Source organism: Lemur catta, chromosome 1, assembly GCF_020740605.2.
Source record: "Lemur catta isolate mLemCat1 chromosome 1, mLemCat1.pri, whole genome shotgun sequence".
NCBI classification, from domain to species: Eukaryota; Metazoa; Chordata; class Mammalia; order Primates; family Lemuridae; genus Lemur; species Lemur catta.
Window position 1 is genome coordinate 181,350,752 of NC_059128.1, and position 27,324 is coordinate 181,378,075.

The 27,324-nt window shown below is 41.3% G+C and overlaps 1 protein-coding gene across 1 annotated transcript in view; it reads right to left on the reverse strand.

Annotated features, from left to right (window-relative positions):
* Window positions 1-1,381: 1,381 nt before the first annotated feature.
* CLRN1 (clarin 1) overlaps window positions 1,382-27,324 on the reverse strand; it is a 34,466-nt gene continuing 8,523 nt past the window's right edge. Inside the window, exons 2-3 of the mRNA XM_045556152.1 lie at window positions 14,246-14,425; window positions 1,382-2,140 (exon numbers count right to left, since the gene is read on the reverse strand). Coding sequence (XP_045412108.1) covers window positions 1,875-2,140; window positions 14,246-14,425 — 446 coding nt within the window. The 3' untranslated portion in view covers window positions 1,382-1,874. The remainder of the gene's footprint in view (window positions 2,141-14,245; window positions 14,426-27,324) is intronic.

A 27,324-nucleotide genomic window follows, 5' to 3' on the forward strand; every position in this document is an offset into this window, starting at 1 on the left:
AGAGCCAGCAGGGGGCCCTGCATCCTTGTGAGAATGCCGGCTGCCACCTGGGGAGGGAGGGCTGGTCACAGCAAAATGAATGTCATTGCCATGGCCTGTGATTCCCAGAGAGGGAGCCACAAAAAAGCTCCTGGGCAGATCCCTGTTCCGAGGGCTCCCACAGGACCCTGGGACCACACAGTTCATGTGAGAAGAGAGGGGCATGACTCCAGTGCACTGCTGTGTGTGCCCAGGTTGATCCTGTTTTATTTTCCTGTGTGACACAGTTTGCGGGGACTGTTTGGGTGTCTGTCACAGCCCTGCTTCTCCTTCCCATCCACTGGATACGGTTGGTTTGCCTCTCAGGTCCTCATTAGGTTTTCAGTGGCTGCTCCAGGTTTTCTTTCTGTTTTTACAGAACTGGGAACAGCCAGAGACTTGTTTTCTAAAGAAGAAAGCTTGGTGTTAGAAGGAGTTTTTCAAACCTCTGAGAAGAGAGCGGGAGGTCACATGAGAGTGCAGGGGAGACCGGCCTTGGGGACCTCAGACCAACTACCCGCAGCGGGCGACGGCCCTTGTGCTGCCCTGCCCACGCCTTGCTACCAGGGTTTCTGTACTGGACCATTTCTGCTGAGGATTTTCAGAACTGCACTCCAGCCCATTACCAAAATAAACATCCCCTTTGTGGCTAGACTGACTTGTGGTCTCCTAGAAATTCTCCAGGTGTATTTCCTGAAGTAAGGCGGAGGACTAGCATCTGGAGACTCAGGCAATGCTCTGATGCTGCCTATGAACAGTAGATCCCCACCAGAGCATGGTAGTTCTCAGGTTTACAAATAGTTGTTTCTTCCTTGTAAATTATTCCAAAAAGGAAAAGGCATTTTGTTCTAAGAAGCATTTTCAAACCCTTTATATGAGGGCCAAGTACCCAGCACCTGTGGCCATGAGGCTGGTTATGCGGTCGCTGTCAGTCTCTGCTTTTTTCGGGGCACTTTCTAGAGGACAGCAAATTGAGAATACAGGGAGAGTCAGTCCCAGGCTTAGCTGCGGCCTTTGGTCAGCTGCAGCTGAATTTCATGGGTAATTCAGGCTTGTGACAGCCAGACCAAAGACCAAGATGATGCAGTGATACCATCATAATCCCAGGTTTAATATAATTTTCATAATTGGAAATTAGTGCCTGAGACACAATAGCTAGAAACAACAGTCCCCAGCGTGTCATTTTGCATCAAGTGGGAATCATTTTTCATGGTTCCTCAGTGGTCCCAGCAATTATGTCTATTGAAAGTACTATTGTGAGTGTAATTGGGACTTAGAGACAGGAGGGAAAATACCCTTAGCTTTGCTCTTTCTTATTTTTTCTTTTAGAGGACTACAAATTTTGATTAACAGGCATGGTTAATAAGACTGTGCTTTAAACACACTTTTCAAAAAGAGCATTGATACATTTTATAGATGTTCATTTAATGCATTATCATTTTAGGAAAACAATTCCAGCTTGGTTTTCTGATATCTGTGGCAACAAATGTGTGGATATATCAGAAATGGTATTTGTTTTTATTAAAATATATTTCATGTGCCTTTGGATTCCTCCCTGATGGAGCAGGCATCTTGCATTTAATGTGTATGGGGTAACAATTTGTCCATTCTAGTCAACTGCCTTTGACGACCTGGCTCAAGCAGTTTCCCACCAGGTGAAACACCTTTCCAAGGCCTTCCTCCTGTTTCCCTTTCTTTCCAGCCTGCATCCTTAGTACATAGTTTGTAAACATTGTCACGAGGGTTCTGGTGCTTTAGTTTATGCAGTCTAAAAGGATGGACAAAATTAACCATATCCAAAAGTGACCAAAGCAAGTCTACTCCCTTACTTAGAAAATTATAGAAACGTTTGCTTTTCAGTACATTAGATCTGCAGCTACGTTAGTTGTCTCTGTTTCTTTTGATTTTGCAAATGGGAACTGAAATCCAGCAAGTCGTATTAGGAGCCCGTTCAGAAAATGAACAAAAAAGCAAATGAAAATGACCCAGAATGAGGTGGTGTATTTTTCACTTTGCGTTTTGTAGGCATAAGTCCCTTCTTTATAATTTGCAATTTTTTCTGAAAGGTGGTGGATCTTCACTTCTGAAGCAAATAATATCATGACAAGACAGCCACAAGAGCCTGCAATAGAAGAAACAAACAATGTGTTGGGACAGATATTTCCTGATGGGTACGGGAAAGACGGTCAATGTGCAAATCAAAGAAAACCTTTTACCATCATCCTTTTTGCATTATCCTGCAAAAATATATTATTGCAAATTTGTAATCATGAGCCTGATTCGCCAACCTATGGGTGATAGTGCTTGGGTTATGGCTTTGAGTAAGGAAGTTCTGAGTGCATGTGTGGCTAGGGTAGGGCATGGTTAGAATCAAATTAATCTTATAAAGACTGGGCGATATTCCTCTTTGCATGAAAGAGGCTGAATTGCTGGGCACCTTAAAAGCACAATGGTGGAATCAGGCTACAAAGCTGCCACTCCTATGATGTAGCTTCAAGAGAACAAATTTCTCTATATTTCGCAGACCACACAGGATAAATACCAGTCATGTAGCCCCTTGTGAAAGGCCCAAGGCCTCCCTTCAGAACGATTACCACGACTCCTCCACCTACCAACTGAGCATAGGTGAACACAGGACTATCGGAGCAAAGGCAGTCATGGATAAGGATCTGTTCTTATTTGTAACAGAATTCAAGTTTGTAGCTAGGCATATGGCTACCTTGAATATAGACAACATTGTTCAGCTGAGGGTGGCTGGGATGTAGGGGCAGGAAAGTTTCCTTGAGTATACAGATATTAGGGGCTGCCCTTTCCTCTCTACTTCTTCCTTCCTGTAGTTGAAATATGGATGGAATGGCTGGAGCTCCAGCTGACATTTTGGACCAGTTGGCCTCAGAAATGCAAGCCAAATACTATGGAAAAACGAGAAAGAAGGAGTCTGGGTCCCAGACACCTGAAGCCACCAGATCAGCCTGGGACTTTTTATATGTGAAAAAAATAAACATTTATTTTGTTTAATCTATTAACAATATTATTTTCCTCTTTCATTTATTAGTCACTGGAAGCCTAACCTAATCCTAATGGCTGCAGCTATGGTCTGGGTGAGGTCTCTGCAGGACAGGGATACTCCATTCTGGGTAGGACCTGGAAACTGATGAGTTGTTTCCCCTGAGGATGGAGAATGGGAAAGCCCCAGGTGGGTGGATGACACAGGGGGCAGAAGCAGGTGGCAAGAGGCACCAGATCAGGAGCACAGTGGATGGCCAAGACTCTTCAGAGTTTCCACAGCTACTCCTGTATCCCAGGCACCACAATGGGCTTCCAGTTAATAGGAGACTTGCTGAGATGGTTTTCTGGCTTAGGTCAAACCAATTTGGGTTCAAACCCTGATTCCTTTATTTACTATGTGAAATTAGGCAATTTTAATTCTGAAGTCTCAATTTCCTCATCTATAAAAGGTAGTTAATATAGATAATGCATGATTAACATTTGACATTGTAATTGACACATATAAATGCTTACTAATTGGTAGCTATTCCTATGGTTTTTATGTATTCGTTTTTCTTGTAAGTCCTTACCATAATCCATTGATTGAGTCCAAACCAATCTGGGTTTAAGCCCTGATTCCTCCACTTGCTATGTGCAATTAGGCAATTTTACTCCAAGTACCCACCCCACCCCATATCAGGAAAACCTGACTCCTCAGGGTAGGCAACCCAGAAAAATGTATTCCAGGGCCTTGGTTCTCCAAATACTCTCCCATTAAGTTTATGACTCCTCTGAAGTAAGTACTTTTTATACTCTTCAATTAAAGTTAATCCAAATATCCTGGGAGTGGCAATATAATGGCTTAAATTTCCATTCATTAATTCACTCATTCATTCAGACTTATTACAAGCTAAGCATGGGGATAGTGGTGGAGATTTGAACATTAAAGAAAATATATGTGGTTTCTGCTCTCACAGAGTATAATCGGACAAGGGACATAAAAATAATTACAACCAACTCCAGTGAGTATAATGTAGAGGGAGTACAGGGTGCTGATACTGAGAGCATAGGCAGCATCACGGAAGGTTCCTTAGAACCAGCCAGAAGGAGCTGTAGGACAATTTAGCCGAGCAAAGGGAGGCTGGACTGTTTGGGGAGAGCATTCCCGGCACGCGGAGCTGCGGTACAAATGATGGTCCCCATTCCCATCCAAAGGCCAGGTTTGGGAGGGGGCTGGGGGACAGGGCTTAGCAGAAAAGGTGAAATCGTATTTCTTCTGCTTTAGAATTTTACATAGGACTGGCCTCATCAGCATGATTATCGTCATAAAATACCTCCAGATAATCAAATAATATAATTTTCTTGAAACTTCACTTCCTACCAGCCCCAGAGTGGTAGCTGAGAATATTCCTTTGTCAAATTTGTCAGCCTATTTTTATATTCTAAGCTTAAAACCAGAGCTCTCCCCTGGCAAAACCGTATTATTCCTTTATTGTTAGATCCTAACGAAAAGGCTGCAATGCTGTTTCCCCTTTATCTTTTATTTGAAAACTGTGGAAAAAATGCCACTGCTTTTACCATAAGAGGCTTCTTTGTCTGAGGAGATGGTGAATTTCAGACAGAAGTGAAACACTATTTCCTTAGCACCTGAAAGGAAAATTCAAGCTTGGTTTCCATTTCAAGTTGTTAAATATTTTAAAGGTACTACTTTGTTAAAGAGACAGTGCTGTAGTGAGCCTGTATTTTAAATTCCTAAAGTAAAAGTTGCTTTGGGTGTCTCAAGACTGAAAGCCTGTTGCCGTAGCTGGTATTTCAAGCACACAAGCTCCCGGGGCAGAGTGTGCCATCTGGCAGTAGAGAGGACGGTCTGAGTGGGTTCACTCTGGATTTGAGGGTTGATCATAAGGTTAACTTGTCATTTCAGAGCTAGAGGATAGAATCCAGCCTGAATCTCTGATAGCCTGCCGGTGACCGCTAGGAGATGTGAAGGGAAACAGCTCAGTGTGAATTTGGAATATTTTTGCTCCTCTCTGTCCATGGTTCTAAAAAAAAAAAAAAAAAGACATGAGATCAGGGATAACTATTTATGACTTACAGACCAGAAGATACATAGGAAGAGTTTCTCTTTGTGGCCTAGCTGCTACAGACATGGAGAGAGGTGTGTAAGGGATGTGAGTGATGGTGAGAACAGAGCTTGGCCTGTGCATTCCAGTATGACCCTTAGACTCTAGCAAGAGGAGCTCCTGGTGTGGGTCCCGTGTTTAGAAGGTCCTGCTTTGTCTCTTTCCCTCCCCAAAGGATGAGAAACCCCTGTAAAATCAGTGGAATGTACCCATCGAGAATGCAGCATCCTAGATACTCCTAGTACCCTGGAATTCCCTTTGTAAATAGCCCTGCACTTCCAGAACCTCTGTGGGTGTCTTCCCTGGGTCAGTCCTCCCAAGGGCAGACTTTGTGGCTGGTGTTGCACATCTCTGAGAACTGAGAGTGGCCCAAAATATAGCCATTTCAAGGGGTGTGGTCAGAGCTCAGAGATGCAGTGGAATGTCCACGCACATATGCTTGAGGCCCTTTGCTATGTGGGATGGAGCCAGGCAGAGGAAGAAAGTGGGAAGAAAGGCCTCACAAACATTAGCATCAGGCCTACGTGTCTCCCTCCTCTTTTTCCCAGTTATCTATGTACACCAAGAACCCAAACTCAGATGGAAGCATTTGGACAGATTCCCCACATTTCTGTTCATCTGATCAACACTGCTCTTGCTTGCAAGAAAGGTTAGAATAAACTAGGACTTTGGAAAGCCGCCAAACCTTGCTCAAGCTAGAATTTGGAATATAACCAGGCACAAGGCCCAGGTTTTACTGCCCAGTGTCTTACTTGATGACCTACAGTCATTTTCCTTTCATCTGTCTGATTTCCCCACCATCTGGCTGGAGCTGTAGTTTTTTTCTCCCCTTTTAATAGCTTTGATTACTCAGTTAATTTCTGACTGAATAGGATAGCTGAGTTGTAGGGCTGTCACACCATGAATGATCAGTCAATTAACAAACATTTGTAACGTGCTAGACACTGCACATTCATGACTCTCCTCTAGCAGCTGTCTGGGACTGCAGAATTGGGCACTAGTCTCCTTTAGTTCTTGCAATGTGGGAATGCAGGTCACAGCCAACGAGAGAGTAGCTTCTTCATCCTGGCATGACCCTGAGGGTAACTATGCTTTTATGAGTGGGAACAACCGGCCATGATCTGTGGGAGTCCAGGGGTGCTATGGGTTTAGGTCCTCAAAGAGAAGAAATCTCCAAAATGTTATCCTGTTATCACTTAGATCATATTTTGGGAGATAATAAATTGGAATTTCAATTTCATTTAAAGTAATGACCAACATTTTCAGAAAGCTAACATATCATCTTTCAATTATCTTATAGGTAATAAATATTAGAGGCATTCCATTTCCCATACAGAATGATAAATTGATAATTTCCCTCTTTAAGGAGTCTTGAGAGGTGATGAATGGGGGTGGGAAAGCCACAACTTTGCAGGTGCAAGTGCTAATTTTCTGTGAAATCATGCAATCTCACTAGAAAGTCAGTAATTGAAGGTGAGGTCACCCACAATGATTTCTTCCCCAAACAGAAGCTGTTCTGACTCTACAGTGCTACACTGCTAGACGGAGACCAATGGCTACCATCTAAAAAGGGGGTGGAAGGGCAAGCGAAGCAAGTTAATAACTAAGAGTGGATTTTGAAGTCTTAATGGTGAGCAATTTGGTCCTATGTTTTCAAAGAACAGATGTAGATAAAGGAATAATGCCAGTTGGGTTTAGCTTTTTCCCTTTGTCTTTTGTAGTGGGGAATTGAAGAGCCTGCATCTAACTCAAGTTTTACAAATGCCGTGTTGTAGAGAAGGGTGATTAGTGCAAAGAAGAAATAATCTAAAAATATAGTGTTTATCTAATTTGAATTGATTTTCAGAAAAGGATGTCATTTGTTACCAGGAAATATGCAGGGCTGCTTCAATTTTATTCATTTATTCGACAACTATTAGTCGGGTGCTTATTGCACCGTTCTGGGCAGTGGGATGTAGCACTGAAGAAGACAGATGCAGATCCCTTTCTGCACAGAACGCCCAGTGGTGGAACCATGGAGAGAGATGGAGGCAATAGCAAGATAAGTAAGTGCATTCTCTAGTTTATCAGAGTGTGATGGGAACTAAGGGAATAAAATAAAGCAGGGAAAGGGATAGAAAGGCTGGGGAAGGGTGGCTAGAGAAGGCTTCATGGGGAAGCTAGCATTTAAGTGCATCTTGAGAGAAGTGAGGGAGTGGGAAGGTGGATATTTGGGAGAAAGAGTATTTCAGACTGAAGGAACAGTGAGTGCCAAGGAACCAGGTGGTCTGAGCAGAGAGAGGAAGAGAGGAAGGCAAAGAGTAGGATGAGCGAGCTGCCTGTGTATGTCTGAAGTGGATGCATCAAGTGCTGCTTTGGAGGTCGTAGCAAAGACTTGGGCTTTGACTCTAAATGAAACAGAAGGGAAGATATACAATCTGAACTGGGCAGAAGTCTCTTTGCAATTGTGATAGAAAAAGATTGAATATCTCTTTGCACAGGGTCATGGCCGGGCCCTGTGCAAGGTAAGTTAAACACAGCTCTCCTACTACATCGTTGATGTGAGTGGCCTGGAACATGATGCTCTCACAACACTGCCCCTTCAGCCACACATGAAACTGTAATTCCTTGCCCATTGTCATCATGGGCTGGCTAACATTACTTCTCTTTTTCTTCGGTGGCCTCTTTTCTATGATATATGCTGAAAAACTAGTAGAATGTTTTCATTGCTGGCTTTTCCTTCCACCAATCCTTTATCCCTTTATCCTTTCTCAGGCTTTGTGGCTTTGATTACTAGACATGCCTGTACCTCTTTCTTAGACTCCTGAACAACAGCTCCTCCGTAAGGACTGAAGTAGAAACAAGATGCAGATTTTTTTTCCACTACCAATTGCAGAATAATATGCCCTAGACATATTACAGAGGCCAGGGTGTTATTAATACTGAAACTGATATATAATGTAAGCATTCTATTTTTGCACTGTTCTTTATTTTCCTGTCTTTGTGTTTCATATATGACTGTGCTTATTTATGTTCCATGTCATAGTTATAATTATCATAATTAATTAGGCCCATACTAGGAGCATCCCCTTTTTAAAGAAAGGCAGCAATTTTATTTGTTTACCTCTTAGAGAAGAGAAGATGCTATATATAAGAGAAAGCATAATTCATGATGCTATACATAAGAGAAGCTATATGTAAGAGATGCTTTATATAAGAGAATAATTACAATTATTGCAAACTGTAAAAAATACAATTTCCAGTAAGTCCACATATTGGTGGTTTTCATCACCTTCAAAAAGCCTGAGCCAATACATCTCACGTCATCCTCAGAGAGTATTCACTGAACTATTAGGATGTTCTACCATCAATCCATGTCAGGTCTTCCACATGCCCTACTCTCTTTTATTCGCAGTTCTGGGTAAGACTTTCTACCATCAACTAGGAAACTTCTAGAATGGAACATATAAAAGGCATACACCCAAATATCAATGCTGCAAGTTGAAACTATGGGTCCAGTTGTTTCTCTACCTGATTCTCTCTTTTTTGTTTCCCTATCTTTCTCCATCTCCTTTGTGTGTGTACATCTCCCCCCTCTCTCTCACTGTACTGTAAATCTTGAGGAAAGGTTTTTTGGTCTTTTTTTACCCTATTTTCCCCATTCTTTCTTTCTTGCCCACCCTCATTCACTCTTATAGGCGGCCACCTTTTCACCAAGCTCACTGTTGACTGGTACTCTCGAAACATTCCCCTCTTGTAACTTCTGGGACACCACAATCTCCCAGCTTTCCTTCTTCCTCTTCCTCTTTGGAAGCTGGATCCTCCTCCTCTTCCTCCTCCTCCTTAGTCCAAAAATTAACTGATAGTGTTCTTCAGGGATTGGTCTAGGCCAATTTTTCTCTATATACATTCTCTTTCTAGATGATCTCATCCATTTTCACTGCTTCATGGAATATCTGTATCCTGACAGTGCCTAATGTCTTTCTCGTAGACCTCTTCTCTGAGCTCTAGACTCATATAGACGACTGTCTATTTGATGTCCACACTTGCACATCTCATAGCATCTCAGATTTGGTGTGCCTCAAATAGAACACTTGATTTCTAGTGCTAAGCTCCTCTCCCCACCTCTTTCTTGCCCTAAAGTCTAAGTCTGTTCCTCCCCTTGTCTTATCCATTTCAATTAGTGCCACTGCTGTCTATTAATTGTGTACACTACCTGCAAAACAGTTTGGATCTACTTTCAGAATGTTTTCAGAACCTATTCATCTTTCTCCATCTGCAATGCAATAGCACTGTCTTTCCCCAGACCTTTCTTAAAGAGGTAAATCAGCTATCAGACATCTTTTTAAAATCTTTCAAAACCTTCTCATTGCAATTAGAATCAATTCTAAAAGACTAACCATGGCCTTTAATATCCCATATTAACTGGCGTCAACTGATCTGTCTAACCTCATTATTTTTTCTTTTTGCCATTTCCCTCTCACTGCCCAGCCCCTAACCACATTGGCCTTTTTTTGGTTCCTACAACAAGCAGACCTCTTTCCCTAGAAACGTATGCTTTCTTCTCTTCATGAGAGGTTCTGTGAGGGTTCTCAGCTCCTTCTTACCTTAAGAACTCAGCTATTTGAAGCCATCCTTCCTGACCACCAGATCAAAGCTGCATCCCTGCTATCATTTTCTATTATAGCAACCTGTTTATCACCCTTATTGTAATTATTGTGATCTGTGATCATTTAATTATTTATGTACACTTTTAAAAAATTATTTATGTACACTCCCACTAGATTGAAAGCTCCTCAAAGGCAAGACTGCGTGCCCAATTCACTGTGGGATCACCAGTACCCGTTGTAACGGCTGGCACATAGTGGACACTCAGTGTTTGCCAAATAAATGAAATGTAGGCAACTGCGTCAGCAATCCTTAACACTGGCTACAAATTAGAATTATTCCAGAGAGCTTAAAAAAAAAAAAAAAACAAACCAAAAGCAGTGCCCAAGCCCCAGCCCCAGAGACTACACTTTAATTAGTGTGGTGTGGGACCCAGCATCAATATTCTTAGAAAGCTCTCTAGGTGATTCTAATGTATAGTCCAGGAAGAGAATCACTGCCCAAAATGAACTATGGGGAACAATTAATATATTACTAAAATCCTATCTTGGGGAAAAGACTTCCCAGCACCAGTTTATAAATGACGAGATGAGAAACAGCAAATCGACTGACTTGCATGAGTTCTGTGCAACGATGACAGTGATCAGAAATATCACATAGAGGACGCTGAGGAACGTGAGCTGAACTGGAGGCTGTGAGAGTGGAAGGAATGGCTGACTCAGGAGGACAACACAATATTAAGCCATAACCATGGCAAGCCGTGGTGCCTGAAGCCATTGCTGGCCTGGTCCAATGGGTTGTTCTCTTTCCTTTTCTACCTCCGGGGTCTGGCATGCACCACACAGAGTGACATGGGAGATGCCCCTAGCATTGTTACTCTGGGCAGTGTGGAAAGTTCTATATAGACAATCGGGAAGACATTTTTCCCCTTTCTTTCCCCCTTCTTCATGCCTCAGGATGTCACGGCTTGGGTCCCCATCCAGCAGGGAAGTAGATAGTTGAAGAAATGGCCCCAGAATGACTTTAACAAAAGGAAAAGGGGAAGCTTGCGGGATCGAGAAGTGAGTGGGAAGGAGAAAAAGAGAAAAGAGGTCCAGGAATCCGGAAGGCATTTTTCTCTGGTGACTGTGAGTGTGGCTGCCTGGGCAGAGCACACTGGTGAGAGAAACGGGAGGAAACCCAGCGGAAGAAAGCTGCCCCTGGGGGGCTCTTCATGGAACGTGACTCACGCCAGAAACAAAGGACCCTTGACACAGTCTCTGGCCTCTGAGTGTATGATGCATTGGCTCACACTTACAGTGTTTGTGATAAAGGCTATCAAACCCTACCCTCCCACAATCGGGGTTTAGAGCCAGGGTCTGCTCAAATATTACAACTTTAGATAAACATTGCCAAAGGTCCAGGGGCTTCTGGGTACCCTATGTGACTTAAGGGGAATGAGGTCATCTGTGATTCAAGTGACCTGCTTACCCCCAGAGGTCACAAACTGTCAGTCCATCTGACCCTCAAACGTGTTTTCATGTCATACAAAGGTTTTTTTTTAAGTTATTGAAAATTTTTTATTTAAAAACAAGTATTGGGAGCCTTAAAAAAAAAAACATTGATCTGAAAACACTAGGCCTTTATTCTTTGCCAGTCACATCTGGAGCTGGCTCCTTCCCTTCCTTCTCACCACCCCCCCTTCCTTCTCCGATTCACAAGCCTTTTTTGAGCACCAGCGTTTATAAAAAAATCGAAGATGGACAAAATATGACCTAAGCATGGGGTCTGACTGTTCCTACATATATTTGTGTGTTAGGTTCTCCTTGCATTAGACTTGGCCAAAGGCTGAGATAAGATCTGGAACTTGGATTAGATTCTGCATTCTCTGAGTCATCTTGCTTTTCAAATGCCATTAGTTTGGTCATCTGTCAGAACTGTCAAATAATTTGTCTTCCAAATGGGCTATTCTTCTGAATCTCATTCAGAAGCTGGAGTGCTAGACGGCTGTGCCGGTTAATAAGCCGCTGTGTCTCACCTTCGAAACCAGCTCTTCTTTTCTCTGTTTTGTGATTCTGGGTCAAGACTCCCCAGACTAGTTCTGCCTTGCCAGCTGCTTTCTGCCAAATGTGAGCACCAGGGGTGAGGGAAGATGGGAGCAGGGAGAAGGGTCCGCTCCTTCCACTTTGCTTGCGATTCCTGCCAGCCTGGCCACTGGCCCTTCTCCCTGGTGGCAACAGCTGGGACGTTTCCAACCCCCTTCCACACTCACAGAAACTCCTCACAGTGTCTCAAAGAGGTACAGTGCAACTCGTCAAGGTCTGAGACCCCGTGCCTTGGGACCTCTCCTCAAGCTTCTAGGTTCTGGTAAAGCCAAACTCTTGTTTGTTCCCCAAGGCCTAGGGATGGAGCTGCTTTCTGAAATTAGCGTCTCTGAGATCCCTCAGGGTCTCCTTTTTGTGTTTTCAGTCCTCCCACACCTGTTTAATCAAGTCCCTATAGCCCAAACTTGAGCTTGCATGAGAATCATCTGAAGGGCTTGTTAAAACACAGGTGGCTGGGCACCACCCCAGAGTTTCTGATTCAGCAGGTCCGGAGTGGGGCCTGAGACTTCACTTTTCTATCAAGTTCCCAAATGATGCAAACGCTGCTCATCTGAGGACTCCACTTTGAGAACCGCTGACGTACATTATGTTCCTGCTGTTAAGATAGTGTGTATTTTGTTTTCTAGCTGGATCCCGGTCGACTCAATGGTCATCACTAAAATGGCATGCCACCTGGATCCACCAGTTTGGTTTTGGATGTTTGGGGGTGAGGTGGAGTAATTCCAACACCCCCTCCTAACCTAGACTTTCACATGAGATTGAGTCACTCTCATGATCTGACTATCCATACCCTGAGCCTGTGCTCTTACGCTTCTTTCCTGATTTCAAAGTCCTTGGCTTTCCTTTATGATATTCTGTCCTATTCATTCCTGGCTCATGTCCTACCGCCTCTATGGGCCTGCCCTGCTGACTACGTCCTACTTGAATTCTGATTCTCTAACGTGTTCTGTCTAGGTGACCAAGTTAGCATCTCCTTCCTGGACTTGCTTTTTCAAGTCAATAAGTACATACTGAATCGTACTGTGTGCAGATCTTCATGCTGGATGCTTTTGCCAAAGATACAAAACCAAGAAAGACTTAGACTCTGCCCTCATAGGATAAACAAAATATTTGCAGAATTACTACTAGAGAGAGACCTACTTTGGTTGGGCGAATAATTTGATTAGCAAGATGTAGATGGGGTAAGACCCTAAGCAACACGTGCAAGTAACAGTTAATAGAGGCTGCACTGTCTTCTAAGATGAGTGAGTCCCTGTTAAATACAGGGCTTTGTTTTATAGAGCAGGATCTGTGCAAATTCATGGTTGGAGTTGAATTGTGTTGGAGAAGGGAGTAGTGTCAAGAGCAAGAAGGAACCTCGTGCCTGGTGTCTGGTGATTGGCAGCTAAAAGGGCAAAAAAGACTGACAGGGAAAAAAAGAAACAGTGGAATAGAGATTTTCATTACATTGTTTTCTGGTGTGACTTGTAATCTCTATCATCTCTCATTGAAATCAACAATAAAATTACTTGCTTCTCAGGAATATAACAAAGTGTTGAATCTTTGGGGCGAAATCAGAGAGCTCCTATAGAAAAAAAGCTACATATGAGTTATGTATTTTTCATTTTCTCATCTTTCTCCTTCTCCTTGAAAACATATTGTAAACACCCTTTGTCACTGACTGGATTTTATATCCTTTTCCATCAGCCCTGGCTATTGAGAGGCACATGTTTATTGATGAACAAATTTCTGGGTTTAGAGTTTATCCTTGCCTAGATACACCTACCATTAAGCTACAGAAAGTACCTACAGGCCTGAACATGGCAACTCACACGTGGGTGGAATACTGGCCCTTTACTCTTTTTTGATGGCATTTATTTATTTTTTTGAGTATGAATAAATAAAGGCACGTTATTGAACATTTAGAAATATTCATAAGTATGAGCAAAAATAAAAATCATTTATAATTTCGTTGTTCAGAGATAACCACAACCAACAGACTGGAGTCTCTATCTGTTTACTAAATATATCTCCTCCCTATATACTTATATTAATATGTACCCTCCATACATATACATGTTGATAGAGTGTATATTAAAATATATAATATGTATTTTAGATGTATATTCTCTATATTTTATACATATAATAAAATTAGGTTCATAATATTTATAAAAGCTGACATACTGCTTTTTTCCACTTAAAACTTTGGGACAAGCATTTATCCTCTTGATTGCATCTTCAGAAATAAAATTTGATATCAGCATCATAGTTATTCATATAGACTACCATAATATAATCATTGAATTCCCTATTGTTGGATAGTTATGCTATTTCTCCACTTTTTGTCATATATAGTACTACAGTGAACATTTGTGTATATATATTATAACTTTATAATTCAGTAGACCATCTTCTGACATATTGAAAAGCACACTTGTCTTCTAAGGTAAAATTTGTACTTACCTGAGATGAAGCTCAAAAGATATAACCCTAGTGGACCATGCAGAGTCTCAAAGGGTTTGCCGAAAGCGTTGTACATGAAGAAGGCTGTCCCCACCATGGTTAAAACAATAAGGATGGCGGAGAAGAGGATGACATTGACGTGGATGCTCACTGGGATTGCTTTGAGCAAATCTGGGAAAACTAAGACAAAACAAACAAGAATTAGAAGAAATTTCATTAGCAGTAGTCTAGAAGTATAATTTTAAAAATTGAATACCTCTTTTTAAAATTTCAAACATCACTAAAATCCTTCTGACATTCTCACTTACTAATTTACAAGGAGTTTATAAAAAAGCTTAAAGACAGGATCATTTCATAGAATTCACCAGTAAAAATTAGCAAAGGGAAGATTTGAAGGAATTTTTTTTCTACCCTTGGTCATATATAATTACTTAAATAAACAAATGCTGGCTTTATAAACCGAAACTGTACATTTTGATGGCTAAACTTAAATAACATTTCTCAGTAGTGATTTTTTAAAATCTATCTTAACTTGAAATGATATTTTAAGTTTGGGGATATCTGGGGGAGTTGAAATATCAGAAGGTTTTTATTTACCTTGTTACCAAAAATAAATAAATAAATAAAACCACATCGTTTCTAGTCCACACCAAGATTAAAGAATGGGGTATTTTCAGTCAACTTCAATATTTTGATGTAGCACAAAGTTGTGAGAAAATAATTTCTGGTGCTATGAGAAATATTTTCCATTTAGAAAACACACCAAATCTATTTCTAGATTTTGTGTTCAGGGCAAGTTTTTCTTGTTTGCAGAGGAAATGAAACACTTTATAAATGTAGGGTTTCTCTTATCGGGTGAGGCATCAGCAAACCCAGCAGGACCAATCTGGGGAGGTTTAGTTCAGTCTATTTAAGTTTCTCAAACATTTATCAAGTGCTTAATTTATTTATTGAGCACCTACTATGTGCCGGGCAGTATTCTAGGTGCTGAAAGTAGCACCATAAAACAAAGTAGACACGGTTCCTGTTGTCTCATGGAGCTTGTAACCTAATGGGAGTAGACAAATCATTAGCAAGTAAACGAATAAATGTGATAGCTTATCTTTCCCCTGCCTTGACACACGTGTCACTTCCCCTTTTCAGAGGTAGAATTTTTCCCTCAGTCTTCTTGAGCTTAGACTGGTCTATGACTGCTTTGACCTCCTGAATATGGCAGCAAAAGTACATTGCGCAAGTTCCACTGAGAGAACCAGCAGTTTCTGCTTTTTTTCTCTTAGAGGCATGAGCTGACATGCAAGAAGTCCAGGCCACTCTGCTAGAGAAGGAGGTTGCCCGGAAGAGCACTGGGGCTCCAGGTATGTGGGGGAAGGGGCTGTCCTGGATATCAAGCCCAGAAAAGGCACCAGATGACGCCTACCCAGCTGGCTATGTAACTGCAACAGTAGGAGAGACCCAATCAAGAACTGTCCCGTTCAATTAATAAACTTTTGTTTTAAGCCCCTGAACATTAGGGAGAGCTGTTATGCAGCAATAACAAGAAGATACTTTGAGATAGTGGTAAATGCTATGGAGAAATAAAATAGGGTAACGGGATTTTCAGTAATTGGATGAGTGGAAAGGGGGGTCAGGAAAGTGACCCCTGAGCTGACAGCTACCTGAACATTGAGAAGGAAGTCATCCTATAGATCTAGGGGAAGAGTTTTCCAGGGACAAGGAGCACAACTGAGACAGGAATTAGCCAGTGTGGTGGAGCCTGGCAAATGACGAGGAGGTAGAAGTGGGACTGTTATCCTAAGATCTGATTATTGTACTCACTAGATCCTAGTCTATTGACCGTTGCAAGGGGTTTGCTTTTTATTCTAAATTCATTTGGAAGCCACTAGAAGGTTTTAAGTAGAAAAGTGACACAGTCTCCTTCATGATGTTAAAAGATCACTCTGGCTGATGAGTAGTGACCACAGGAATAGGGAAGGACAAATGTCCCTGTCCTTCCCAGGGAGATCTGGGAAGGCTATTCACAGAGGTGAAAGAGGGTGGCAGGCCTAAGGTGGTGAGAGGTTGTCATGTCTGGGATACATTTTGGAGACAGAAGATAGGACTTGTCAAAAAAGAAGAATCAAGAATTACTCCCAATTTTTTTTTCGTGAGCAACTGAATAAATGGTGATGCTGTTAACTGAGATAGAGAAATAGAAGAAAGAGGTTTGGGTACAGGGCTAGGAAGTGATGCAAGAGTTCTGTTTTAGATATTTTAAGTTCGAGTTGTCTTTAAGACCTCCAGGAGGAGATGTCAAACAGTATTTATGTTTCCGGAGGTTTCTGGAGGTCTTCAGGGAGAAGACTGGGGTGTTTATCAGGACCTAGACTAGGGTGAAGTGAGGCAAGCAGGGTGCCTCGGGGGTAAAATGTAAGGAGGCACTCACCCTTGGGGCCAACTCTGCACATGGATGAGTCTGAGAGTAAATGTCTCCTTAGATTTTATGTGCCAGGTGCCTCAATGGCCTCACTCTAGTCATGGCTCTGGTATTGAAACCCATGGGAATGGATGTAACCCAGGGAGAAGATGTGGTTAGAGGAGAGAAGAGCCCGGAAAGAGCCCTGGAGCTCTCCTGTCTACCAGGACAGAAGGGGAGAGAAACCAGCCAAGGAGACAGAAAAGAGCAGCCTGTGAGTTAAGAGCAAATCCATGAGTGAAACAGCAGGGAAGCCAATGGGGAACATGTTTCATGGAGGAGGTAGCAGGCAGCTGTACAAACACACATCTTATGGTAACAATGCTCTACCCCGACCACATGACAGAAAGGGACCTGGTGAGAAAGTTGAATTGGTTCAGAACAAACCTTCACCACTGCTGGATATGACTAATTAAGTACACGTGTACGCACGTGACATACACCTAGTGCTATCGGATAGGGAGCCGCCTCTTCATAAAGACAAAGCTGTTTGGGTCCTGACGGTGTTCACCAGCGTCCGCACTCAGGAGTCATGGCTAGGCCATTTGACTGCAGAGGTTTAATAGCATTACATTTCCTTTATCTTCAAATAGTAAGAGAAATGCACACTAAAACTATGAGTTACCATTTTCTAAAAATCACGTTTACAAAGATGAAAACATTTAGCAATATCCTGTGTTAGCTAGGGTGTAGGGAAATAGAGACCCTTGTGCATTTTTCTTGGGCTTGTAAATTGGTATAACCTCCTTTGAGGCAGTTGTGCAATAAATGTCTATAAAGCATTAAAATGTACATGCCCTTTAGCTCAGCAATTTCACTTCCAGTTTATCCTAGGAATATTTTTGCACATGAATCCAATAAAGTATTACAAGTATCTTAATTGCAGCATTTTTTGGTAGTAACAAAAGGTTGGAAATAACTTACATGTCTAGCAGTAGCACATCCATACAATGGAATATTAGTCAATGATTACAAAGAATGAAGTGAAATCTATAATAACAGGTATGGAATTTTCGCCAAAATATGATGTTAGATGAAAAAACAAACCAAACAAAAAGGAGAAATGTGTATCATTTTGCTATTTGGAGCTAATGGGGGATATATAGAAGAACAAATAATTATTTAAGCACTTATCTGATTTAATTCTCTCAACAAGCCTATGGAGTAAGTACTATTATCAAAAACTGAGGCACAGAGGCTATGGATCATGCCCAAAACTTACACTTAGTAAGTGGTAGTATAGGGACTTGGACTCATGTTCTCACTCTTACCACCATGCTACAGCAGCCTCAGGGACTGCCATGTGTGTCTAGGCAGAGACTATTTCTAGAAGGCTACACACAAAGTTGGTAACATCACTTTTGGGAAGGGAGACTGAGGAACATTTTACCATGTATCTTTTTGTACTGTTTGGAAAGAATTTTTTTTTTTTTTACTTTTCTACAAGCATTATCTATGCAATTATTACATAAATATTTTTTATAATTAAAATGATAAATGAAAACATAAAAAACTCCTGTAACCATTATAGATTGAATGAAACTGAAGAGACACATTAACCAAAAGCAATGTGTGGCTATTGTTTGTGGATATGGTTTGGGATTTATACAGACCATCTATAAAAAGACAATTTTGACATAACCAGGGAAAATTGAACAGGGATTGGGTATTAGATGTTTTATAATTGATATTGATTTTATTGGTTATGTTAATGGTGTTGTGGTTGTGTTTTTAAAAGTGCTTATCAGTTAGAAATGATATGGATGGCTGGCTGGATGGATAAAGATAAAATAAGAAAGTCCTTCCACTGTGTTGGAAGAATGGGTAGTGGCAATATGGATGTGGAAGGTCACAGATGCTGAGCTCCTGCCGTCAGTGATCGCAGTGGTCCACTCTGCCCCAAGCACACAGCAGGCTTACACTTCTGGAGTCACAGCTGGTCTCATACAGATGGTGCTAACCTACAATAATTCAACTTAGGATTTTTGACATAAAATCGATTTTTCGATTTTTCAATGGTCTGAAAGTTATAAGTATTCAGTAGAAACTACACTTCGAATTTTGACCTTTTCCCAGGCTAGCGATATGCATACGATATTCTCCCACAATGCTGGGCAGCAGCAGTGAGCTGTTTTGCCAGATGATTTTGCTGAATCGTAGGCTAATGTAAGTGTTTTGTGCACGTTTAAGGTAGGTGAGGCTGAGCTATGATTCGGCAGTTTAGGGGTATTAAGTGCATTTTTGACTTATGATATTTTCAGCTTACAATGGGTTTATACAGATATAGCCCCATCATAAATCTGGGAGCATCCGTACTACAATAACTTGCCCTCCGGAGCTTCCCTCAAGTCAATCAGCTATTGACTTGGTTTCTACTAGCAGTTATTTAAAAAAAAAACAAGAAACCTGCTTCCACCCATCTCCTCACCTGTTAAAAAGGTGGCAACCTCATGGTCTCTGATAGGGTAGCTGGTTAAGCCTGTCTGAAAATTGAGGGTTGTTACTGAATTGAAACAAATGCAGAAAGAAGTGAAAGTGATTTGCCTCCTGGAAAGAAAAGCCAGAAGCTAAAATAAATTGTCATGTGGAGCATTTTAATTCTTATGAAATCTCTTAAAATTCCCACTCTTGTGCAAAAGTCACCCAGCAGGACACTAATCCTGCATGTTTTACTTACATTTTATCTGTTTTATCAGGTTTCTTCTTTTTTTAAAATAAAAGTCCCTGAGTTTATAATGACCAGCCAGAACCCTGGTAACACCCCTCAGTTTTCTGATCAACACTAAGGTGGCTTTTCCTTAGTTGATGCTGAGAGCAGACCATTCAAATAAATATTGGGAGGTGTCACTTTAATGATATTGGATATTGTGTATCTAGGAGGTAGGTTGGTTTGTTCTTTCTGTTCTTTTAGGTTTAAGATTACAACAGAAAAAGGATTTGAACATTTTGATCTGTGGAGGAGCCGTCATTAATCCAGCAAGTCACTTCTGGCCTCCAGAAATTACTTGATTAGCTGTTGACAAGTGAAAGGGAGCTATTTATTAAAATGGGCAGCTGATGCCACATTAGTAGCCTAGCACAGGGCTGTGCATTCAGAATAGCTTTTCCTCTCTTTCATTCTCTCCTCACTGATTTCCTCCACTCTGTCTACCAGTCAATGTGTCATCATTAAGCCACCCAAGCCCTAATTGCCCCTCCTTTGTCTTCATTGTCACCAAACTTCTTCAAAGACTTGTATTATTATACAAGTACTAATAAGAATAATAAAATAACAGACAATAATTATAAACCATTTGCTATGTTCCAGGTACTTTACATTAACACATTTAATTCTAACAACAATATGAAGAAGGTATTATTTGATCTTCAATGTATAAATTTTAAAAATCCTGAAGGCACAGAGAAGTTAAGTAACTTGCCTCAAGTCACACAGTGACATTGCTGCCTTGGCTTTTACTTCTCCACCCCCATTTTTAAGATTGTAGTAAAATTAGCATAGCAAAAAACTCTCTCTTTTTAGTATACAGTTCTGTGAGTTTTGACAACCACCTACAGTTGTATAACCACCACCACAATTAAAATATAAAATAATTCCACCATTCCAAAAACTACCCCCCACCTCTTTGTAGTCAACTCATCCCCCACTCCCAGCTCCAAATGCATAAGAAACTGCCACGTATTTTCCAAAGCGGCTGTACCATTTCACCTTCCCACCAGCAATGCCCCAGAGTCCTAGTTGTTCCACATTCTTGCCAGCACTTGGCAGGTTTTTAAAAATGGTAGCCATTTAATAGGTGTGCAGTTTATCTCATTGTAGTTTTAATTTGCATTTCCCAAATGACTAACGATGTTGAGCATCTTTTTGTGAGCTTATTTGCCTTCTCTGTATCATTTTTGGTGATGTGTCCATATCTTCTGTGCATTTTTTATTGGATTGTTTATTATTGAGTTTTGAGAAGTCTTTATGCATGCTAGCTATAAGCCTTTTATCAGATAAGAAATTCACAAATATTTTCTCCAACTCTGTGGCTTGTCTTTTCATTCTGTTATCAGTGTCTTTTGAAGAGTAGTTCTTATTTTTATGAAGTCCAGTTTATCATTTCTTTTTTATGTACCATGTTTTAGATGTCAAATCTAAGAAGTATTTGCCTAATGCAAGGTCACAAACATATTTTGCTATGTTTTTCTTCTGGAAGTTTTTAGCTCTAGGTTTACATTTAAGTCTGTGATCTATTTTAGGTTATTCTTTGCATATGGTACAAGTTTGGGTCAAGGTTAATTTTTTTTTTTTAAGTATGGACATTCAATTGTTCCAGAACTTAGAAAGCTGACCATAGACTTAACATATGACCCAGCAACCCCATTCCTAGGTATTTATCTAAGAGAATTGAAAATATATGTCCACACAAAAAGCTGTATGCAAATATTTATAGTGGACTTCTTTATATTTGCCAAAAACTGGAAAAAAATTAATATCTATCAACAGGCGAATGGAACAAGCCATGTCACATCCATATAATAAAATAGTAGTCAGCAATAAAAAGGAACAGGCTAGTGCTACATATAATAACACAGGTAGATCTAAAATGCATTATACTAACTGGAAGAAATCAGATTCAAGAGGCTGCATGTTGAATTATTCTATATATACAACATCCTGGAAAAAGCAAAATGGTAAGGACAGGAAACAGATCAGTGGTTGCCTGGAGTTGGGGATGGCGGAGCAGATTGACCACCAAGAGACAGAAAGGAACTTTCGGGGTGATGGAAGTGTTCTCTATCTTGGTCATGGTGGTCATTACATGCCTTTATGCATTAGTCAAAATTTGTAGACTTCTACATCTAAAAAGGGTGAATTTTACTATATGTAAATTATACTTCAATAAACCTGACTAAAAACAAACAGAAGTGGGATGGAGAGAGGTTTGGGAAGAATTTAGAGCAATGGACATGAAATAGAGTAGTGGTCAGAGAGGGCCATAAGAACCAGTGTGTTTTTTGTTTTGTTTTATTTTGTTTTTAGAAGTTGAAAGACCTAGGTTGGCAATTGGAATGGAATTTCAAATCCCTTTATTAAAAGGAAAATTTTAATCTAACATACTTGGGGGATTGTCAACGTGTAACATGGAAACTGCTGTTTAATAATAGGTTTAAAGTTCTGGATTTGAAGAAAGAATTCATCTCAAACCTGAACTTAACGAAGCTCTTTTCTGTTAGCAGGGCAGGTGGAATAGAGGAAAATGGACTTGCTGCTGTTAGTTGGTCCAAAGGTCCAACTGTTGTTGGAGGAACATTTTTTTTTGATGAACATTATAGCAATAAAATTAAGATAAAAATTTCACCCATAGTCCTACCAACATAGAAAGCAAAATTTTTCTTTATTTTTGTTTCTGTGAAATTTTTGTCCATCTTAATATTTATTTCCTATATTACTATAATCATAATGCAGTTCTTTTCACTCAGAATATAAGCTTTTTCTATGTCAAACATATTGTCCTCATAACTATCACTTAGATAACTGCATGCATTTTTCACCAAACCAATGCACTGCTGTCTGTTAGGTTTGCCTTCCACTGTTTCAGTATTATAACTCATGCTTTCATAAACATCTCCAAGCACATACCTTTTTCTTTCTTATCATGGGTTGGGGGATAGTGGGAACAACCTTTTTGGATGCATTCCCAGGATAGGGATTATTTGGGTCAGAGTGTTTTCTGAAAGAATGAAAGTTATGGTATAGATACAAGGAAACCTCAAGAACATGCGTGGTATTTTGTAATGTACTTATTAAACTCCACTTTTTCAACCCTGATTCAAAGCTTTATTCCCCCTCTGTGAAGTCTAGACAGCAGAGATTTCTAACAAGATACCTAGTCAGAAACAAGAGAGCTAGAAGAAACTAGTTACTGGGTTCACTCTTCTAATGCACTAACCTAATAGCAGTATAGAAGGCACCTAAGTCATAGGAGAGATGGTAAAAAAAAAAAAAAAGGAAATCGACACTGCAAACTTGGTGTGCAGAGAAAGGCTGTCATACCCTCATTACTCAAGTCTGCTGTTATGAAACAGAGCTGAGTTAGTCATAAGTTAAGGACTTGGAGTGAAAACAGAGTCACAGGCATGCTCTTATAAGAAAGCTGCCCTCCTGCAATCATTTCGTGGGGGACTGTATTCTTCGAGCTGTGTCCCTTGCCTTCCTGCCCCCTGCTCCTGGTCAGATGGCGACCCTGTGAGCCTCTGATTTGTGGGGCCCCCATTCTGCAAAGCCTTTTCCAGTCTTTCCCTCCTCTGTCTCTTGTCAGATATTCTAAACCTCTCCTACTCTTAAGCACCTATCACATCCACCTCCATTTCTTTTAGTCTTACATGCCTGGCTTACAAAGGGCTCAAAAATATCTCAGTAAGTAAACTCTCCTATTTCACAGAGAAAAGAGAGGCTATCAAAAATTTCCTTAACTTTTCAGTGCCCCATTGTCACCCATCCACACCTTCTCCATGGTCCTTGCCCAACCTCTCCTTTATTCTTAGTGAAAGAAATGTTTTTCTCCTGTCCAAGACATAGCCTTCTCCCTGTGCTCTCAGACCTACCATTTTCCACCTTCACAGGGGCATTTCTGATCCACTACTTACCTCTCCCATCCGTCTTCAGCCTTTTTCTCCCTCCTGCTCTATCTTCTCAGTGGAGAGTCACCCTCAAAATCTTCCCATTGCAAACACACACACCCCTCACCTGGCCATGGGGATCTTCTAACTATTTCCTGGCCTCAGTCTTTTCCTTTATACCCGCAGCCCGTATGTATCTCTGGGTCCTCACCTCCCGGGCCCTCCTCAGCTCTGCAAAATACCCTTCCCCACCTATTCTTCAAGACTGCTTTGGAAAAGTTTTAAAGAATTATTTTCAGTGTCTCTCATCTTTCATTTGATGACTCTCTGGTGTTCAGTACTGTTGGTTCTTCTTGGTGAAGGTCTCTCTTCTCGAGGTTTCCCCTCAGCTGGTCCCTTCCACCTCACTGACTCATGCCTCAATCTCCTTTGCAGGAACTCCCCTCTCTACCCGTACCTAGTAGAGTCTTCTAGGACACATCTTTGTCCACCTTCCCATTTGATTCCCCTCCCTGGGAAAACTCGTCTTCAGTTAGAGCTCCAAGGAGGCTCTAATTGGCCAATTCCCACTCCTCTCCCTCTCCCTCAGGCCTCTCTCAAAACCTGCAAATTGGAGTAACTGATGGACTTCTCTGCTTGATGTGCCACAGGTGGAATCTCAAATTAGACACCACCAAAAATAATTCCATCTTCCCTCTAAATGTTTTCCTTCTGTATTTTTTATCTCAGTGAATAGTAACAACTATCCAAGCAGCAGAAATCTAGGGTTTTTCCCCTGTCACCTAGTTCTGTTGGTTTTTGCTTCTGAATATTTTGGAAATATTTCCCTTCCTTCCCATTCCTCTGCCAGGACTATGATTTGGACCCCCAACGGTTGGAGGAGCCTCCTGACGGGTCCACACCTCTCTTTTGGTCTTCTTCCAATCCATCTTCTGTCCTGTCATACACCTGTTTAACTTGCTTAAGTGGCTTCACATTGCTACAAGATAAAATTAACCACCTCTGTACAAAAAACAAGGTCTGCCATATTCTGGTTACTGCCTTTCTCTGCAGCCTTTTTTGCCTCCTCCTCCTGACTCTCACACATCATCTGTACTCTGGCCACAATAAGCTCTTTGCACATTTGCTCATGCTCTTCCTTTACTTGGAATGTTTCTTCAATGCCGTCTAGTGAAATCTAGCTCGTTTTTAAGAACTTTCCTCTGATTTCCCTGTGCTCTCCTTCTTGGAGCTTTCTTAACAAATACAATAATTGTGATAATAATCAGCACTATTCAACTATCTATAGCTCTGGTTCTTCCTCAATCAGTGCTATTCAGCCATCTATAGCTCACGGTCGGATGGCACATCTTGGCCCCTCTGAAGTTAGATGTGGCTGTGTAACAAGCCTTGGCCTATAAAACATAAGTGGAGGTGGCATGTGTCAGTTCCGGGTCAGAGAATTTAATTGCCAGTGCAAAAGCCTCACAATTCTTTCTCTCTGTTACAACTGTCAACATTCCAGATGGTGGCTGCAGCCCGGAATGGACCTCCAGCTGTTCTCTGAAAAATATGAGCTGAGAGCAAGAAACACGTCTTGGTTGATTTAAACCTATGAAGTTTGGACTTACTTGTTACTAAAATATAACCTAGCCCATCCTGACTGAAAAGCTCATACAGCTCTTCCAAATGGCTGGTTATTTAAAAACACTTTTGCTAGATTCTGAGTTGTTGAATCCTCTCTAATTCCTCACATCCTCAGAGTCTAGCAGAATTCTCAGGCACATAATAGACACTCAATTGTCTTTTTTGGGTGGAGGGGTTTGAGGGCACATTTACTCTTTAACTTATAAATAATTTGTGTCCTACATGTAAGGTCATACTGTTTTCAGTAGGTCATTGGAAGATAATAAGAATAAGATAAAAAGTATTTGTTTTTACTAACTGCTAAGTATGTTCCTTTATCACTTGCCATTAAACTGTGTTTTGATATCCCTAGATGTATGGCTTTCATTTCACTTGCCTTAAAATTTATTTTATTTCTATCCACTGGGTTCTTCTGTTATATTTTATCCTGAAACTTTGTTATCCTTTTAACTATTACCGATTCATTCTAAGAGTCATACCTCTTAGCCTACAAATCTTAAAACAGGAATTAGTAAATTCAATCTAAATCTAACGTAAGAGCATTAACCGGGAATATTAGGTGGTTGGAATATAATGCACTACCAAAGCAGAAAGGGTGGAAGAACTGGTAGAAAGGGAGACAGGCAGCCGGGCACTAATTGAGAGGCAGCATGGCGGGATGGACAGAGCCTAGCGTTTGGAGTTGGGGAAGTTTGGGATTCATCTGGTTTTGCCATTTACTATGCATGTGGCACTCTGTATATCTCAGTTTCCTTAACTATAAGTGTGGATTCTAATAGAAATAAGTCACAGAGCTTGTGAGAAGCACAAGTGAGATCATTTATGTGGAAGCTCTTGGTAAATTTTAAGTAATTGCCTAGATATTTTTTTCACATGATGAGAACAGCAGGAGGAGTGTATTTCCCCTGAGAAGAGTGGGGAATATAAGAACTGAATGTAGTGAGAGTCTCAGGATCGATCATTGAGGGTGGGTGGGAGTTATTTGGCCCCACAGGTGGTCAGAGTATGTATCTGCACATTGGGACCAAAGAACACCCCATAGGAGTCCTGGGGTTACATGGAATTCAGGCAAACTTTCTATCTTGTAGCTCAGATTTTTACTTTATTTCTTCCTGACCAGGTAGATAGCTATTGCTATAAATAATACTGGAACTTTGGATTTATAGTTAATTACTCATTTGAAACCAGTCACACACTTTCCTTGCTGTCTGATATATTGTTCCCACTCTCGATTCTATTTCCCTTGTGCAATTTCTTGGACATTCTCTGTAATGGCTTGTCTAAAATGATCTTTAGACTGATAACACATCTCTAAAGAGGACCCCTGAGAGTCTCTTTGGAAGGAGCAGAGCCTTTCCACAGGAGACGGGCAGATGGAGGTCAAAAGTTAGCTTTATTTCTGATGGAACGATTAGAGAACATGCTTAGATCTTCCACCAAGTTCCCTGAATTAGGCAGCTTCGCCCACACAGTCACAGACAGGGCAGGCAGCTGAAGGCCTCCCCATCAAGGGCAGAGCTGACTCCTTTAACCCGACCAGTTGGTGAGCAGGCTCCTGAAACTGGTGGGCAGATTTGCAATCAGAGGAAGCCACCGGGGCTGAGAGCCAAGTATGCGCAGTTTCTCACTGCAGATTCATCAATCAGGTTGCTCATTCCCTCTGAGGACAGAAATGGAGGCCAAGGATCCCAGCATAAGTTTGACCAGAAAATCTCCCAGTTGGAAAGAAACAATGCTAAACACTGCTTCTCACCCTTCCCCTCTTCCTGGTGGCTTCCCCCATCCCTAACAGCCAGGGCTTCTAACTCTTGGCCTACCTGATTCTACCTGTCTCGGCTTCTGGCCACCTCAGTAATTCTCAGCCTTGGCTGCCCAGTAGAAACTCCTGGGGAGCTTTTAATCCAATGCTCAGGCCTCGCCCCTAGAGAGCCTAACTCAATTGGTCTGGGAGGGAGCTTTGCCATCAGCAGTTTTAGAGGCTCCCCAGGTGATTCTAAAGTACAGCCAGGGCCGGGCGCGGTGGCTCACGCCTGTAATCCTAGCCCTCTGGGAGGCCGAGGCGGGTGGATAGCTCGAGGTCAGGAGTTCGAGACCAGCCTGAGCGAGACCCTGTCTCTACTGAAAATAGAAAGAAATTATCTGGTCAACTAAAAATATATATAGAAAAAAAAATTAGCTGGGCATGGTGGCGCATGCCTGTAGTCCCAGCTACTTGGGAGGCTGAGGCAGGAGGATCGCTTAAGCCCAGGAGTTTGAGGTTGCTGTGAGCTAGGCTGACGCCACGGCACTCACTCTAGCCTGGGCAACAAAGTGAGACTCTGTCTCAAAAATAAAAAATAAAATAAAAAAATAAAGTGCAGCCAGGGTTATGGACCACTGATCTAATAGTTTTGGTCTC